Raw genomic sequence first — 18,211 nt, forward strand, 5'->3', positions numbered from 1 at the left:
ATGGAAGTAACATCAATCCAAAAATGGTCGATTCCGTTTAGAATTTGCCCATTCTATACTGCGGATAATTTCTCTTGGCGTGGGTTGTTGTTTTGTTGGCGTTATACACCCACCTAATAGACACTTTCAACGCTGCAGAAACACGCTGATCAATATTACGAAAACTGTTATGTTTGGCACGAATACCAGCGGCTGCCAGGCAGGATGCGCTCACATTTTGCAAGAGATGGATAGACAACAAGCTAAAAAAAAAATAAAATAAAAAATGATGTTTTGTACTATCATGGGCCATAATCCAGAAAGTTATGGTCTGAAATGCGCAAATATCTGAAGGGACTCAGATGTTTGGAATATAAAGATATGCTGTAAGTTTGCTCAAAATCGGATAAAAATTGTGACCTCTAGAGGGTCCATAACCTTTGTATTACATACTTATACACCATTTGCGTACAAAGAGTGGCCATTTTGTCGGGCACTTTCATTTCTATTTTCCCGAAATTCCTATTCAACCTTCATTATGGTGGATTAGTTATATACGAGCGTATCTAAACGGTTTTTAAAATCGGAAAAAAATTGTGACCTCTAGAGAATCCACAAGCTAAAAATCAGGGGCCATAATCCAGGAAGTTACGTTCGGGTATGTGTGATTATCAAAAGCAACCAAGATCTTTAGGATAAAAACATATATTTAAAATTTCGTCCAAATCGGATATAAACTGTGGTCTCTAGAGGTCCACAACCTTGATATACCATATTTTACACTATTTGCGTACAAGGGGCGGTCATTATGTCCGTCAGTTTTTGTCCGATTTCCACGAAATTCGAACTCAACCATCATTAGTGTATAACTGTGATATATTCACACGTTTTTTTTTTAAATCGGATAAAAATTGTGACATATATAGGGACCACAAGCTCCAAATGCGAATTTACGTACAATCAAGGGCCATGAATCAGGAATTTACGATCCGATATGCGCGAATATCGAAAGGAACCAAGATTTTTGGGTTATAAACATGCATTTCAAGGTTCATCAAATCGAATCAAAATTGTGAGCTCTAGGAGGTCCACAACCATGATATACCAGATGTTTACACTATTTGCGTACAATGGGCGGCCATTTTGTCCGGCAGTTTTGGTCCGATTTTCACAAAATTCTAACCCTCAACTATCATTATAGGGTTTAACGGTGATATGTTAAAAAAAAATTTTTTTTTAAAATCGGATAAAAAATTGTGACCTCTGGAGGGACCACAAGCCTAAAGGGCCATTTTTCTTACAATCAGGGGCCATAATTCAGGAAGTGACAATCCGATATGCGCGAATATTGACAGGAACCAAGATCTCTGTGATATAAACATGCCTTCCAAGTTTCATCGAAATCGGGTGAAAATTGTGACCTCTAGAGGATCCACAACCTTGATATATCATATTTTTTTTACATTATTTGCGTAAAATGGGCGGTCATTTTTTCCGGCAATTTTGGCCCGATTTTCACGAAATTCGAATTCAACTATCATTAGGGGGTAACGGTGATATACTAACAGATAAAAAATTCTAACTTTTAGAGGGACAACAAGCTAAAAACGTACAATCAGGGGCCATAATTCGGGAAGTTACAATCCGATATGCGTGAATATCAAAAAGAAAAAAAAGATATTTGGGTTATAAACATGTATTTCAAGTTTCATCAAAATCGGATCAAAATTGTGACCTCTAGAGGGCCCACAAGCTAAAAACGTGATTTTTCGTATACAATTAGGGGCCATAATCCATGAAGTTACAATCCGATATGCGCGAATATCAAAAAGAAAAAAAAAGATATTTGGGTTATAAACATGTATTTCAAGTTTCATCAAAATCGGATCACAATTGTGACCTCTAGAGGGCCCACAAGCTAAAAACGTGCTTTTTCGTAGAATCAGGGGCCATAATCCATGAAGTTATGGTCCGATACATGCTAATATCGAAAGGAACCGATATCTGTGGGAGATAGACCTATATTATGAGTTTCGTCAAAATCAGATAAAAATTGTGGGCGTATAAAAATGACATCAAATTGGCAATACACACGAAACTTTTGTAGTGTGCTTCATTTTTATCGTGAATTTTTTTTTAAACAGACAGGAAGGTTTCGTATAATTAATTGATATATTCACTATGAATAAACTGTAGTAGTCTGGCTAGCAATTGTTTAAATATATATATATATATAAATATATATATATATACTATTCAAAAAAAGTAGGGGATATTTGATTTTGGGGGCATAATACTAAAATATGCAAATGACTACGAAAAGAGTCACTATAGAACCTAACAGAAGCAACATTTCCAGTTACATGTGACGCCCAAACGCACCAATAGCTACCGCATGGAATGCAGGTGATGCTTGGGATCATCATGGGGGTCCAACCCAAGATTTGCACGACTCTGACTTTGAATGTTACAGTCATTGTGGCATTGAATTCCAGGGTGGAAACATCAGTTTAATTGTTTTAGTGACCAGAAAACAAATTTTGATATGCGTCGGCTTACCCAAAATGAAAGGTAACGTGCCCTTGGCATGCTACAGATCGGCACAACACAGGCGGTTGTGGCGCGGACGATGAATGTTTCTCAGTCTGTCATAAGCAGGCTATGGTCCAGATACCGTGATACACAATCTGTACAGGACAGACCACGCTCACGTCGACCAAGGGCGACAACTCAAGCCCAGGATCGATTTATCCGTACCTTGGCCTTGAGAAATCGTGTCATCACAGCAAATCAGATCAGCGCCCGTCTTCAAACAGACACTGGTGTGAGAGTGAGTGGCCAGACGATTCGGAATCGACTGCATAGGGGTCACCTTCGCGCCCGACGGCCTCGCGTGATCCCTTGTTTGAGAGATCATCACATTCAGGCAAGACGTCGTTGGTGTAGGGATCGTCAACACTGGGATAATCGACGCTGGAGCAATGTGATGTTTTCAGATGAGTCAAGGTTCACTGTTGATTTTTTGGACAGACGTAGGAGGGTGTGGCGTCGTCGAAACGAGCGCTTCCAAGACGTTAACGTCATCAGACATGATCGATTTGGGGGTGGTTCTGTTATGGTGTGGGGAGGCATCACTGTTGCTGGAAGAACGGCTTTACATGTTGTTGCAGGGCGTGTTACAGGCCAGTACTACCGGGAAAACATCTTGGCAGTCCATGTTGTGCCGTTCGCACGACGTCATGGCCGCCGTTTCATCTTCCAGGATGACAACGCAAGATGTCACAGGGCCAGGATCGTTACAGGTTACCTCCAACAACAGAACATCACCACATTACCTTGGCCAGCACTGAGTCCCGACCTCTCCCCCATCGAGCATGTCTGGAACATGCTTGGACAGAGGTTACGTCAACGTCAACAACGTCCTGCCAATGTCCAAGAACTTGCTGCTGCGTTGCAACAGGAATGGGACAATCTGGACCAAAATGACCTTAGACGTCTCAATATGAGTATGCCACGTCGGATCAATGCTTGTTTGGCAAACAGAGGAGGATTTACCCGTTACTGACTTGGTTGTGATGCTGTGGTAACTTTGCTGTTTGACCCCGGGTATCATTTTACCCTTATAATGGTCAGTCTGTGCCTTACTTAGTCTAACGATCATTTGGAATAAATCGATGAATGTGAACTTCATTTCATTTTGTCATTTGTTTCTTCGTCAGTTTCATTAGGTGACTTTAATAACACTTAAAAATCAAATATCCCCTACTTTTTTTGAATAGTATATGTTTAAACAATATATATATATATATATATATATATATATATTTACATGGCTCGCAGTAGAACTATTTAAGATATAGAGCTTTTTGCCTTTTCTTTCAGTTTATTGTTATGATAGAGATTGGTTTAACGTCCACTCGACACAAATTAGGCCATTTCGGGACTAACATATGGTTAAATTTTATATCAATAATTCACTTGCGCGTAGGGGGTCTTTAACAGTGGGAGGAAACCGGAGGACCAAACCCGCGAGGTTGGACAGGCGACCCTACTCCTTGGCAGGTACAAGCAGTGAACTGAAACCACGCCACAGACCTGATGATGCAACGGGCACGCGTTAACCATTCGGTCACCGAGCCCTACTTACATGGTTGAGAGGAAGAGTCTATTAAAGTACTCAGTAACATTACGGTAACATTCTATTCCTAAATTTGGAATATTGGCTGCGCGCAGACGTGATTTTCACAATGTCGGATCATTTCAAATGAATTTTGATTATGTTTTGGGATCGCTAATTTCTACACGAAAATAGTGTTGGATTATTATAAATTTGTGTCGGATGTGGCAAGAAATGATTCCTTTTGGCGAACAAAGAAGAATCACGGTGAAAAATAGACGGTAAGGATTCGAAAATAGCCTTAGAACCGAGATGGGGGAAAAGCCTTGTTTCATATTACATGTACTTGTGTATAGGATCCGCCAGTAACGAAGGAGCGCACCAGCTCTCTAAGAATTCGTTAATAAAGTAACCATGGGACTCCTATTCGCGGAGCTGTGACAAGGACAGTGTGACGTCACTCGAATCGTGAACACAGTGGCATAAACGTTAAAGACCCGTTCACAATCCCATGCATTGCACACGTAAATAATTTATAACAAAATGACCACTGAACCGTGTTACAGTATTGGTTCTTTTGAATCAGGTTTTTGACGACAACACTGGTTTAATTTCATATGATACTTTTATTGTTCTTCAAACATATCAAGTACAACGCTTCCTATAGGTAAAGACTCCACAATTAGCTTGTGTTGAGGGAGCCATGATCCTAGCTTGGCTTGGCAACCTCGGGTGCCAACTCCCAACTATCATACATGCCGCTCTCCGGTCTTAACTTAATTTCTATCACCTTAGATATCTGCTTATAATCGCTTTCTAAATAAATCATATCACCTGATAAATAACCCCAAAGTGAAATGTACAATAACACTTCTAGAACCAAAGTATCGCCTCCATATTTTCAACTAAGGATACAAAGAATAAATTCCATCAAACATAAGAATAAAATCCTGGTTCCCACAAAACTAAGACCACAACTTCAATAGAAACATATATACACACATAAAACCTGTTTGTTATTATTTCTTTAACTATGTAAAGTCAAAACTCGAAATCCCATTAATTAAAGGACAATATTGGTGCCAGTCATTATCACATATGTGATAGAACTGGTTAAACACGTTCCAAATATTATTTTATCACAGTGATCATTGCTACGTTAGATGCGTAATCAATGTGTTAACAATCGGAAGTGACGAACGCAAAACGAAAACACGAGTTATTCCTCTATATACCTGGCTGAAGTGACGGGTGATAACAGATACATGGGCGAATTTCTGCTCCCTAATAATTCCTTCCAAGACCAAAAGTTGTTGTGTTAGACTGGGAAAGGATATCTGACAATTCATAAAAAATTGACTGTCACTCACTAGATAAGAGAACATGAAAGAAAAATATAAAAAGTCCGTGCATTACCATGTTTTTATAAGTATAGAATGAATAAACATACGTGAATGTACGGACTTTTTATATTTTTCTCGTGTTCTCTTATCTAATGACATTCAATTACTTTTTTGAATTGTCAGATATATTCTTACAGTCTCATACAACAACTTTTGGTCTACGAAAGAATTATTAGTGAGCAGAAATTCGTCCATGCATCTGTTATCACTCGTCACTTCAGTCAGTTATATAGAGGGATAACTCGTGTTTTCCTTTTGCGTTCGTCACTTCCGATTGTTCAAGCATTGATTACGCATCTATCGTAGCAATGATCTCTGTGTTTAACCAGTTCTATCACATATGTGATAATGACTGGCACCAATATTGCCCTCTAAATAACAAGACCAAACAGACAAACGGACAATCTGAAAAGTAACAAATTACATGTATACCCAACTACACACCATCCCAATCGAACAAACAAAAGATAAAACAGGTTAAGAATATAAGATCAAGGCAAACTTGTATTGTCAATAAACAACTCATATTGACTTCAATAATGAAGGACACGAAATAGAATATTTTCTCTATCAAAGATATTCGACAGTTTAAATTAATATTGATTAAATAAAATAAGACAAAAAAATGCAAAATTCTTGTAAGACTTTTTCACTAAGTTTTAAAAACGCCGACCAAAGAGTTTATACAGCTATAAAGTATATGGATTTGTGATTAAGAGATAATTATTTAATAAGAACCCTATCCATGAGGAAAGTGCGAAATCGTTCTTGCTTTTCTCAAGTATTGCAACCCAGGTTCCCAGAGATAAGTTTACCCTTTGTTGTTTATCTGCGAATGTCACGTGATGCATCCTTCCGTCGGTCGCTTCACAAAGATCCAAGATGGCGCCTCAAACTCGCGTTTCTTCAGGAATTGAGCGTATTTAGTCGAATCACTCACATTGTGTGCTAAAAATAGTTCCCGGTAAATCATCAAATCGGCTGTTTTCGAATGATCTTTTGATGTCAAGATGTTGAAAATGTTCCAAGGATCATTAATATGTAGCGTGAAGCATACCTTCCGTCATGACATACACACGATTTCCAGTTTGTATTCGTAGGAATTTGAACACCTGACCCCGACTGATCTTATCTAACATAAAAAGATGTTTAATTTTCTAAGTGTGTTGTTGGCCTGACACATACACGACCACGATAGAGAGCACATAAACAACTTGCCAACGATGTTGAAGGGATAGTTTTCGTTCTACCGGTACAACACACGAATTCCATTATCATACAATGGATGTTGGCTCCGTATCAAATTTCCACACACAAAATATCCTCTTTAGAGTCTTTCGGAATTTTTTACTGAAAAAAGAATACAGGTAGAAATTAACGGAAGCGTTTAGTTGGACGAGGAGGTTGCATACGTTTCCGGCTATTCGGATATCGTTGATTGGTTCCTGTAGATCCCGTTCGGATAAATATGTCCGATATAACAACAGAATCGTCCATGGCAACTGACACAATAGAAATATTATCACTATGGTTATTAACATTAATGTCACTTTGTGTTGTTCTCGTTTGTATTTCAAACTCGCCTGCTTACTTTCCCATTTTAATAATAGTTTACGACATTTCTTCGCTTCTAACAAAGATCGGATCAACAAGCCGTTAAACAAAAATAAACAAGAGAAGGGAACAAACGTGAATATAGTCACGAACCACCAGTAGTATCCAATTTGGTAGTTTGAATGCTGTGCGAACGTTGTGTATTCACATCGAAGGTGGCCATGTTGATTTGTAATAATTTCCATTTCGAAAAATTCCGGAAATGTATTTACTAAGCAAAATATAAAAATTACGAATGAAACGATTTTCGCTTTACGAACAGTGCACCATATTTTACCTTTCATCGGAAGTCTAACCCCGATATATCGTTCGATAGTAAAAGCTACGGTTATCCAGACCGCGATATTGCCCGATAAATCAGTTAAAGGGCGAGCATAAACTATGAAATAGAATGCTGATATATGCTGATCGGTGTCACTACAATGTTTAAAGGACAATGAAAGACTTAAAATCAAGTAAAATATGTCGGCTAAACACAGAATAAATAAATAAAAATTGGTAGAAATTCCCTTCATAAATGGATGACGTAATACAAATACATTAAGGGAATTCCCTAATAAACCAATAGCTGCTACAAAGGGCACTAGTATTTTCTGTACAATATATCGAGTAGTTTCCAGAGATTCTGGAACACCAGGCATTGACATGGTAGAGTTATCGGTCATAGTTAAAACTTCAGTAAAATTACTCTCCATCTTGACTGTATAACAACAGTTTCTTGTGGTAATTATCTCTCCTTAGATACTTTTAAAATAAACTTCCATGGTGTCACAAAAATGAATGTATTTTCAAAACGATATCTTCATCAAATCGAGAATAATGAAATAACAAAACACACATTTTTCAAATCCGTAAATCCATTCATAATTTCATACCAATGAAATTGTATAACATAACACAACACAACACAACACAACACATTGAAAGCTGGAAACTCGTTGTGATTCATCGTTATTCTCCATATAATTAATTCCATCCCCAATGACTGTTAGTTATATTTTTTTCGGGCATCATTTAATTCTTTTTGTTTACCTGAAAATTATAATAAAATATTAGTTTATACAATTAGAGTGTCGAATGGAATGTTGGTTTATCATGCTGCAATGGTAATATGTATAGAAAATACACCGTACATCAGTTAATGGTTTGATTTAAATACGTGTGGGTGAGGGCGACGGGGGTTGTGGGAACGAACATAGAACAGGTTTAGGCAACTAACAACCCACACGACAAATTCTTTCGTATCAGAAGACTACCCAGTGCGTGAAAATGGCCCCATTTATTGTGATATTATGAGATTCGTGTGAGTTTTTTATTTGCACATTATGATAAAACAGTTTAATGTTGCGGGAATTGTAATGGAAATAATTTTACCCATCTGATACCATCGACACTTCTAGGGGGCTTTGTTTCATTAATTGTATTGAATATATATCTGAACAATATATTCGCTGTTTCCTTCAATATTTACACGGTTGCTGTAAGAAAATATTCTTTAAAGGAGCTGACAGACGTCAGCATATAGATGTATATACATGCAGAATAGAAATGCAACAGCCACACTGACTGGCTGAAGTGACATTAACTAGCATTTGACGTGTAATATTGACATAAAAGGCGCGAATTATCTTGAGACTATATATCATACATTGCAGTCTCGGGTATCATTTTATGCCATTTCGATTCATACAATTAAAGGTCTATCGCCAGATCTTACGATCTTTGAATAGTTCACATCAATTATTTGAGAGTTAGCAGTATGGACGTCTGATTATAATCTCCCGGGTTCAAATCCCTGCGTGTGTCGAAAATGACCTTAATTTGTCTGGGGTGAAAAATTTGCCTATTCGTTCGGATAGAGTATGAAAATCTTAGGTTCACTCGTATGCACATTGCTGTACATGTAAATGAACCATAGCTTGTTGCAATACAAAGTACAGTAGACAGGTACGCCACATTTCAGGCAAACGTCTTTCTCTTGGAATTGCATGCGTCAACATATAACCCCCCCCCCCCCCCCCCAAAAAAAAATAACCGTAGATTAGTATCCAAATGATGGATTATTGTGTTGATGATATGTTAAACATCGTTGCATTTAATGCGTTGACATCAAATGCAGTTCAAAATGTGACCCGTGAGGCAAAATGAGACGAATGCGCAAAGTCTAATAATGAGCTACAGACAAAATAAGTGAAAATATTGATTATGATCGAAATTGAGATTTTCACAAAAATGAGACTATGTATCGACCCAAAAGACTAAAATAGCAACAAAACATCTTAAAACACCTTTATTTGGACGTTTTGTAAGTGTACCGTATTCTAAAATCTTTCTTTTCATTAAAAAGCTCCGCGAAATTGGTTAAAATAACAATAAAACATCTTAAAAAACTTTTTTGGGACGTTTTGAAATAGTACCGTATTCTAAAATCTTTCTTTTTCTTAAAAATCTCAGCGAAATTAGTTATTTTTTGACGCACGCAGCGGTACGACCAACCTATCTCTTTACGTAATACTTGGCATCGTTGTGAAGCCGTCAATCTCTAGTCTATAAATATCGATAATCCCAGTTTTAACGAATACAAACGAGTTTTTAACACACATACAATCACTCTGATCAGGAGTGAATATTCGCTAGGCCGCTACAATCACTGATAAGGATGACATCAGTGTGACTTAATGAGTCTTAACTATTAACTTTTTTCCACCGACAAATTAAATTTTAAAACATTATTTTTTTTGATGTATTAGAAAAATAAATAAAGGCGTTTGACGTATTAGTAGGTAAAATTTATTTCCTATTTAGCGTAAATGGATATTAAAATGACTAAAAGCCAGCATTCTGCCCGAAGCAGTAACGTCTTATGTAAACATATAAACAATGCACGCGCCATTCAGCCAATGATTGACGCCGCATGCTGTGACGGCACGTGTTAAAGGCAGTCATCTTTTACAGAGATATTAGAAGACTCGTATAGACAAAGAAGCTCAGAGGGTCAACCTAGTTGAAAATTGTGCCAATTTTCTCCTACACTGAAAAAAAACTTGTGTTGAAACAACACAAACTTGTGTTGGTTTCAACACAAGTAAGGTGTCTCTATTTAACAACACAAACTTGTGTTGAAACAACACAAAACTTGTGTTAAATGTTGAAACAACACAAAACTTGTGTTAAAATGTATCAAACAACACAAAACTTGTGTTGAAACTTGTGTAAAATCTACACAATACTTGTGTTGAAACTTGTGTTGAAATTTCTGAAACTTGTGTTGAAATTTCTGAAACTTGTGTTGAAATTTCTGAAACTTGTGTTAAAATTTCTGAAACTTGTGTTAAAATTTCTGAAACTTGTGTTAAAATTTCTGAAACTTGTGTGGTTTCATACAAACTTGTGTATAACCATCAACAAAAACTTGTGTTGTATTTTTCCCCAATTTATATCCAGTATAGCAACCTTTCTATGCAGGACCCCTCTCTTTGCTCTGTTAGACCTGTAAAGTTTGATAAAAGAAGGAAACAAAAAAAAAATTTGTAAGATTATTATTTATTCATAAAATCATAGGAAAAAGTAAATTAATACATCAAAATAGATATTTGAAATGTTAACAGAAAAACAGAGAATTCTAATACTAATTATATTGTGTTATATATAATGACCCCCCCCCCCCCCACTTTACCCATCACAAAATATAAAATAGCTATTTAAATTGTTCTTTACCCCAAAACAAGAACTGAGAATATAAAGATATGTACACAGTATCCCTACCCCATACCCCAAAATATATAATTCAAATATATCTAAATTTAATAACATCCAAACCAAGCACTAATAAGATTAATTATGCACTAAATTGAAACAATTTCAAAAACTAAAAAGTGCTACAAAATCATACTACAAGTGATTTGTGAGGCATCTAGAAATAACTAGCATACACAGAAAACTAACAAAAGAAAAATGCACTATTTTGCAGGAGTAATAAAATGATGTAGAGCCTTTTCCTCATTATAAAAAAAACCCAAACAAAATGAATATTTTATAAATAAAAGAAGCAAAGCATCAAGATTACAGAATTGAAATAAAAAAATATCATATGTTCAAAAAATTTATATACAATCACAAGTCATAAGCCACAGTGGTTCAGTGAGTATAAGGCGTTGGCCGAGAAATTTCAACTGGATTTTCCGGCATAGTTCCCACTTTTCAGTAGTGTTGGATATGGCAAGGGATAATTGGGTACAAGTCTGGAATCAAAAGAGAGAGAGAGAGAAATGGGGTTTAACGTCCACTCGGGACTAACATATGGTTTAATTTTATTTCAATAATTCGCTTGCGCGTAGGGGTCTTTAGCAGTGGGAGGAAACCGGAGGTCCCGGAGAAAACCCACAAGATTGCACAGGCGACCCTACTCCTTGTCTACAACCGGGATTCGAAACCATGCCAGTTGACTCAATGACAGGCCGTATGATACAGCACACACGTGCTAACCATTCGGCCACCACCCACCCCCCAGAATCGAAACCAACCCAACTGCGTTCACTTTGAAGAACCCTTGAAAATTGAATTATTTGACTCAATGACAGACCTTCTGATCAAATGTGTGCGTGTTAACCATTCGGACCCCTGAGTTCCCTTTAAAGAACCCTTGACAGTTGAAATATTTGATATAAGGGTAGGGTAGAATCACTCTAAGAACACAGAAAAGCAGGATATTAAACCGTATTTCATTTCATAAGCAAGGGAAAGTCACCTTAATGTAGGTCAAGGTTTTTTGTAATTCTGGGTGTATTTGATCTACATTTGGTTTCTAGTAATGCCTATTAAATACTTTATGATTTCCGACCAAATTCTAAATGATTTATATGTCACTTTACTTGCTATATTATACATACATATTTGAAGAGAATTAAAATCTAATTGTGTTTTGGAAGAAAATTTAACATTAATAACAAAAAATAAATATTTAAAAATTGGGTCAAATGCATTCTTTCCCAGAAGTATAAAATAAATTGATGCTTGGGTTCTCTTGTTATCATGCATCAAATACTCTTTCAAGGGTGTTCCAGCCTAAAAAATAAAAAGTAGGCAATAAGAATACAATGTTTAAATAAACAATTTATTTTGCCACATCGAGACTGAGTCTCTATTTGGTTTCAACTTTGCGTAACGCTTATTGTGTCTTGTCCACTTAAAGACCCAGGCAGATAATTATGCTCAAATCAAATGGATAAAAGAGAGAAAAATGAAATGAAATGGGGTTTAACGTCCTACTGTTCAACTCCTATACTCGGCTAATGAAGACGGGCATATGCCACACAGTGTGCTATGAGGGAAATTTTGCCCGGCAGCGGCACTATCGTCTACTCTTATATCGAATTCCAACTGCCAGGGGATCTTTTACGTGCATTCCAATATTCGTCTCATCCGAAGGACTAGACAGCTGTCCTTGTCAGGCTAAGTCAGAAAAAAGTCTTGAGATTTGGGACTGAAGTCTCATAATAGGTCAACTATTCACCCGGTTCATACATGTATTGTCTGCAAATCTAGATTCCCTACTACATCATGGCAGCACCTATTTATTTGGCAATGTCTAATTATTTTTGGACCCATTCTTATTTTATTTCCATTGACAACAAATTGGATATTACCCTTTAAAATCTATTGAAATCTATTTGAAAAGTAAAATATTGTCCATCATTATTTTACTGCTATTTACTGTAAAAATTACACATAGGCCCTATCACAACTTGAAGGAAATCAATGGATGTGATTGGCAAAAATCAAGCATGCCAAGTACTTAAAATAGCAGAGTCCTAGGCATTGCCCCAAGAAGAATAACTAGATTACCAAGCAAGTGTATAAAACTACTTCCTGATTAAAAATACAAATATGTATGTTACTTACATTTTGCCTGATTATCAAGCTCTGTGAGAAAAGTTTCCACAATATGAATAGCCATTTCCAACTGTTTTTATCTTTCTGATGTAGTTAACTGAGAAAAAAAACATACATGTATTAGATGACTTAAATTGACTCAACAGTTAAAAGATGAAAGTTTTAATTTACAGTATATATTTTACACAAATTTCTGGAGAGAATTAAAATATAATTGTGTTTGAGAGGGATATTTAACATTAAAACAAAAATAAAATATTTAAATAACAGGCCAAATGCAACAGATAACTTATTAGCTTTTACAATCACTACATTCTTTTTCAAAATTATAAGGAGATCACGTGGCTACGACGCTGGCTCGCTAGCCTGGAGGTCGGGTGTTCGATCTCTGAATTGGCTGAGAAAGTTCATCCAGATTTTCCGACGTGTCTTCCCCTTGTCAGTGATACAAGACGGAGGACCTGACAAGGACAACTGTCAAGTCGTTCGGATGGGACGAAAAACCGAGGTCCTGTGTACACATTGGCGTGCACGTAAAAGATCCCTTGGCAGTTTGAATTTGATATAAGAGTAGGCTGTAGTGCCGCTGCCCGGGCAAAATTTCCCTCATAGCACACTGTATGGTGTATGCCCATCTTCATTAGCCCAGTTTATGAGCTAGGATGTAGGATGTTAAACCCCATTTCATTTCATTTTCAAAATTATAAAATAATTTGATGGCTTAATATTCAAGTATTATGACCAGGTAGAATTAGAGCATAGTTAATTTGAGGCCCCAGCCATTATAGATTAGCCAGAATCCTAATTAAAATAAACTCTGTAATTATATTAGAGAGACATTGTTTCATAAATTATTATCTATTGTAAAGTTAATCCAGTAAGGTATTAAGGATTATAAAGTTAGGGTAACTAAGAAACAAAGCTAAGGTATAAAAGTCCTGAAAATTGTATATATTAGAAAAAGGCGAGTTAACCACAGGCAGGCAGCGGGACATACTGAAGGGCAGGTCTCTGATATAGTGACAAGTTATTTCTTAGATGCTGTTCCTTATTACGTTACCTAGCCTGTGGGTCAGTATTATATGTATATATTATCATTGTCAGATATTGTTACAGAATATAAGATTATACTAAGAGAAGTGAGTTATTGAATTATTGTATGTTCAATCGTACACCTCCAACTAGATTGAACATACAACCCATCGTCGAAGGTTGGACTATAAGTAGGTCCATAAACCCCGGATGATAGTATATGGTTGAGTTGGCAATAAATATACTTTCTACGGTTCAGAATTATTAAATAAACAACTTATTTTTCCACACGTTGAGTCTCTATTTTGTTTCAACTTTGCATAATACTTATTGTGCCTTTTCAAGTTACAGACCCAGGTAGATTATTATGCCTCAATGGGTCAGAAGCCAGAACAAAAGTCTTGAAAAAAAGACAATAATGAAAAAATAATGATTTGATTTACCAATTATCTCCACTAAGGCAATTGTGAATACAGTATTGCAAACAGTATTACAATATGATATTAATTATATTTTACAAATTCATGCATTTGAACGCTTCATAATAATGATTATGAAAGGGTGTAACATTGCATCCATCTTATAGTTTTGAAGTAATATATCAAAACTGTATATCAACCAAACAAGCCTGCTGAGTTTCATGTTGATCGTATTTGAAATGGCATAGCGCTAGACTATGCCCCAAAAGAAGAACTAGATTACCAAGTGTATAGAGAGAGAGAGAAATGGGGTTCAACGTCCACTCGACACAAACTAGGTCATTTCGGGACTAACATATGGTTTAATTTTATTTCATTAATTCGCTTGCGCGTAGTGGTCTTTTGCAGTGGGAGGAAACCGGAGGACCTGGAGAAAACCCACGAGGTTGAACAGGCGACCCTACTCCTTGTCACGTACAACCGGGGATTCGAAACCACGTCAGTTGACTCAATGACAGGCCGTATGATACAGCACGCACATGCTAACCATTCGGCCATCCACCCCCCCCCCCCCACCAAGTGTATAGAACCAGTTAATGATTCAAAAAGCAAATATGCATGGTACTTACATAGCCTTTGTCTGATAAGCAACATCTGTGAGAAAACGCTTCCACAATATCAATAGCCCTTTCCAACTGTCTTGATCTTCCGAGGTGGGTAACTGAAAAAAAATATGCAATGTATTAGTTGGCTTAAATTGACTAGACAGTTTTGATTAAGTCAAAAAATGTTAGTAGGCCATAGTGTCGTTGCCCGGACAAACATTTTCTCTTAGCACACTGCATTAGACCAGTCAGAGCTGAACAGTAGGACGTTGTCTTTAAACCCCATTTCATTTCAGGTAATCTAGTATTTTTCTAGTAAGATTGAAGTCTCTCTACTTTCTTTATATGTAAATATCATATTTGAAATAAGCCATACTTTTATTCAATATGGGGTGGGGCTGATGGTCTAGTAGTTAATGCATGCACATGAAATCACAGGGTCTGTCATTGTGTTAAGTGGCATGGTTTCGATTTCAAGGAGTAGAGTCGCCTGTCCAATCTCTTGAGTTTTTTCTCTGGGTCATTCGATTTCCTCCGTTTGCTAAATAGTAAAATACCCATACCCGCAAACGAATTATTCATATTAAATTTAACCTTACCTGTCCTTTTTCCCGAAACGACCTAGCGTCTGTAGGCTAAGTAGAATGGAACAGTGTGCAGGGAAAGGGTGGAAACGGAAGTAAGCTAATCGTCGTCGTAGTTGATTACCGGTATGCATATAGGCATAGCTTGGACTACTTGATTCTTCAAATACAAGTACATGTAAGGCCTTGTTTTATGTCATTTTTCTCTCTCTCTGTTGCATGTAAGAGTCATATAAATACTTTACTTAATTGGGATTGTATGTTCACATACACTAATCATTGTAGGACATTGGTAAAAAAAAAAAATAGAAAATATAAAAATTAAATGAAATTGTTACCAGTTTTTCTTCAATTCAATGCCAATGGAGTCCTTGAACGGTAAATTCTCAATAATTGCTGTAAGGTGGAAAGAGTCATATCATCACTGACTGGAAAAAATAATGAAACTATAGAGAAACTAGAGAGACTGATTCTAGTTCCATTATTTATTAACTGTGACTGAATCAGGAAAATAGGGGCCTAATAATATTACACAGAGTCAGAGGTTGAACGGAGAATTGGGGAAAATATCTGCTTATTTGATTTAAGGTTGTTTTTTTTTAGATTACAATTCAACTAACACAAAAGTGTAAAAAGATTTTTTCTAGTCTGTGCCCGCGTTTATGTCTACTCTTGGCAAAATCTAATAAAAAATCATGAAACAAGAATCAAAATGGCCGCCAATCGGGTCTCCCACGCCAATCCAACCTCCCAAGATATAATTTCAAAACAGATTCTTACCTGCTGGTTCAAGTCGAGCCGTTTCTGGTTTAATCATAATGTGATTCTGTAATGTAAGTATTTGAACAACATCGTAGCGCCGAACAACTAATGTTAATTAAGCACGATTTCAGAAAAATTGAACAGATTTGATAATAACATGCCGAAATTTTTTCCCTGTCCCCGCCATTTTAAACATGAACTTCCGGGTTAAATTGTTGGATTTTTTTTTAAGGAAACGAAATACTAATATTATACACAAAAACAATATCGATGCTAAATTACAAACATGGTATTATTTTGTTTTATATAAATATTCACAAACCTGCGTTCTTTTATTCTCTGTGACCATTAGCTTACATTTGTCAAACATATCACTGCTCAAAAATCATTTCAGCACGCTGTTAAATGGTAAATGAATTGTGTGCAATCAATTCATTTAATGTCCGGTTGCACCGAGATGATATCGCAGACAAAATGTAGCCTATAGTACGTTGATTTTATCAACCAATCACATTAAATAATAGTTTTACTTATTTTCCTGTCAACGCATTTGGAGTCAATTGTTAAAATCACACCGGGCATGAGCGCTCAATAGGCCTTTGATCTACCAGTTTATTGGGTCCATAAAAAATCAACAACTTTATTTTAACTACAGACATCTTAACACCAATTAGCATCCAAGTCTGTCTGGCCATCATGTCTGAGTAAAAAATACTTTTCTTATACTTGTGGACGCCCGGATTAAGACTTTGTATGGAATTCAAATTTAAAAAAAAAAAAATTGTTGACGGTACACATTACTTGTGTTAATTATATGAAAAAACCCACAAGATTTGTGTTAATGCATTAAAAAGAACACAAGTTTGTGTTAATGCAATGCAAAACAACACAAGTTTTGTGTAGAATAATTTTCACACAAGTACTTGTGTTGAGATCCAACACAAGTTTTTTTTCAGTGTACGTAATTGCCAAATATTTGTAGTAGTGGAGTCTCCCTGACAAGAGTTATCTAATTTCCAGTCCATAGCTAGGCTAGATTAGCTGAAATCTGTACCACCTAAAACAGCTTTAGAGTTGTTCAGTACCACCACAGGAATCATGAATGACCCCTGCCAGACAATTTGTGCGGTGGGTTATCCCTGACAGACACGCCCCAAAATTCACCGCCCCAAACTGGTACAGATTTCATCTAATCTAGCCTAGCTGTGGACTGGAAATTAGATAACTCTTGTATAGTCAGGGATACTCCACCACTACAAATATCTGGAAACTACATAACTCTGTCAGGGGTACCCAACCACTAGAAATGTCTGTCAGAGTGTTTTTGTAATATCTGAAGATGTACGGTACACTGCTGTACAATTTTCATGTGGTACACTTTTGAGCTAATCTAGCCTAGCTGGAGGGCATTGCATTTTGGGCATGGAATACCACATCCACCACCAGAAACCCGGCAGACTTACATTCTGATGATACCAGATATACATGCATTGATACCATATAGGAGAAAATTGGCACTAGGTTGACCCTCTGGGCTTCTTTGTCTATACATCATTTTGAAGGTATTTGAAGGCGGAGTATGTGAAAATAACAATAATTCAATTTTCAAAATTTCCTCATTGCGTCTCAATTTACTAGTACGGGTCACAAATCTTATAGGTATGAACTTGTGTAAAACAGTCTTCGTAATTAAAGTGATTAAAGTCAAAGCCAAATCCACTTATTTTAGCTGTTCTATGAATTGTGAAATTTAATTCACTGACATCAAAAGAAATATCGCCCAGTTCTGTCGTGCATCAAATTG

At 36.5% G+C, this 18,211-nt stretch overlaps 1 protein-coding gene and 1 long non-coding RNA gene across 2 annotated transcripts; both read right to left on the reverse strand.

Moving 5' to 3' along the window:
* Positions 1 to 5,767: 5,767 nt before the first annotated feature.
* On the reverse strand, positions 5,768 to 7,824 carry LOC126808723 (FMRFamide peptide receptor frpr-18). Its single transcript, XM_050533654.2, has one exon. The coding sequence runs from the start codon at positions 7,806 to 7,808 to the stop codon at positions 6,774 to 6,776; it is 1,035 nt and encodes a 344-aa protein (XP_050389611.2). The 5' UTR covers positions 7,809 to 7,824; the 3' UTR covers positions 5,768 to 6,773.
* Positions 7,825 to 11,394: 3,570 nt separating this feature from the next.
* Positions 11,395 to 15,773, reverse strand: LOC130014430 (uncharacterized). The gene is made up of 4 exons (XR_008789428.1): positions 15,661 to 15,773; positions 15,086 to 15,177; positions 13,015 to 13,102; positions 11,395 to 12,177 (listed from the first exon to the last, which is right to left on the reverse strand). It is a non-coding gene; the product is annotated as an uncharacterized LOC130014430 (long non-coding RNA).
* Between the last annotated feature and the right edge of the window lie 2,438 nt (positions 15,774 to 18,211).

This window comes from Patella vulgata, chromosome 1 (assembly GCF_932274485.2).
Source record: "Patella vulgata chromosome 1, xgPatVulg1.2, whole genome shotgun sequence".
NCBI classification, from domain to species: Eukaryota; Metazoa; Mollusca; class Gastropoda; family Patellidae; genus Patella; species Patella vulgata.

Coding starts and splice junctions, on each gene's coding strand:
- LOC126808723 (XM_050533654.2), bottom strand. CDS start 7,808: ATGGAGAGTAATTTTACTGAAGTTTTAACTATGACCGATAACTCTACC.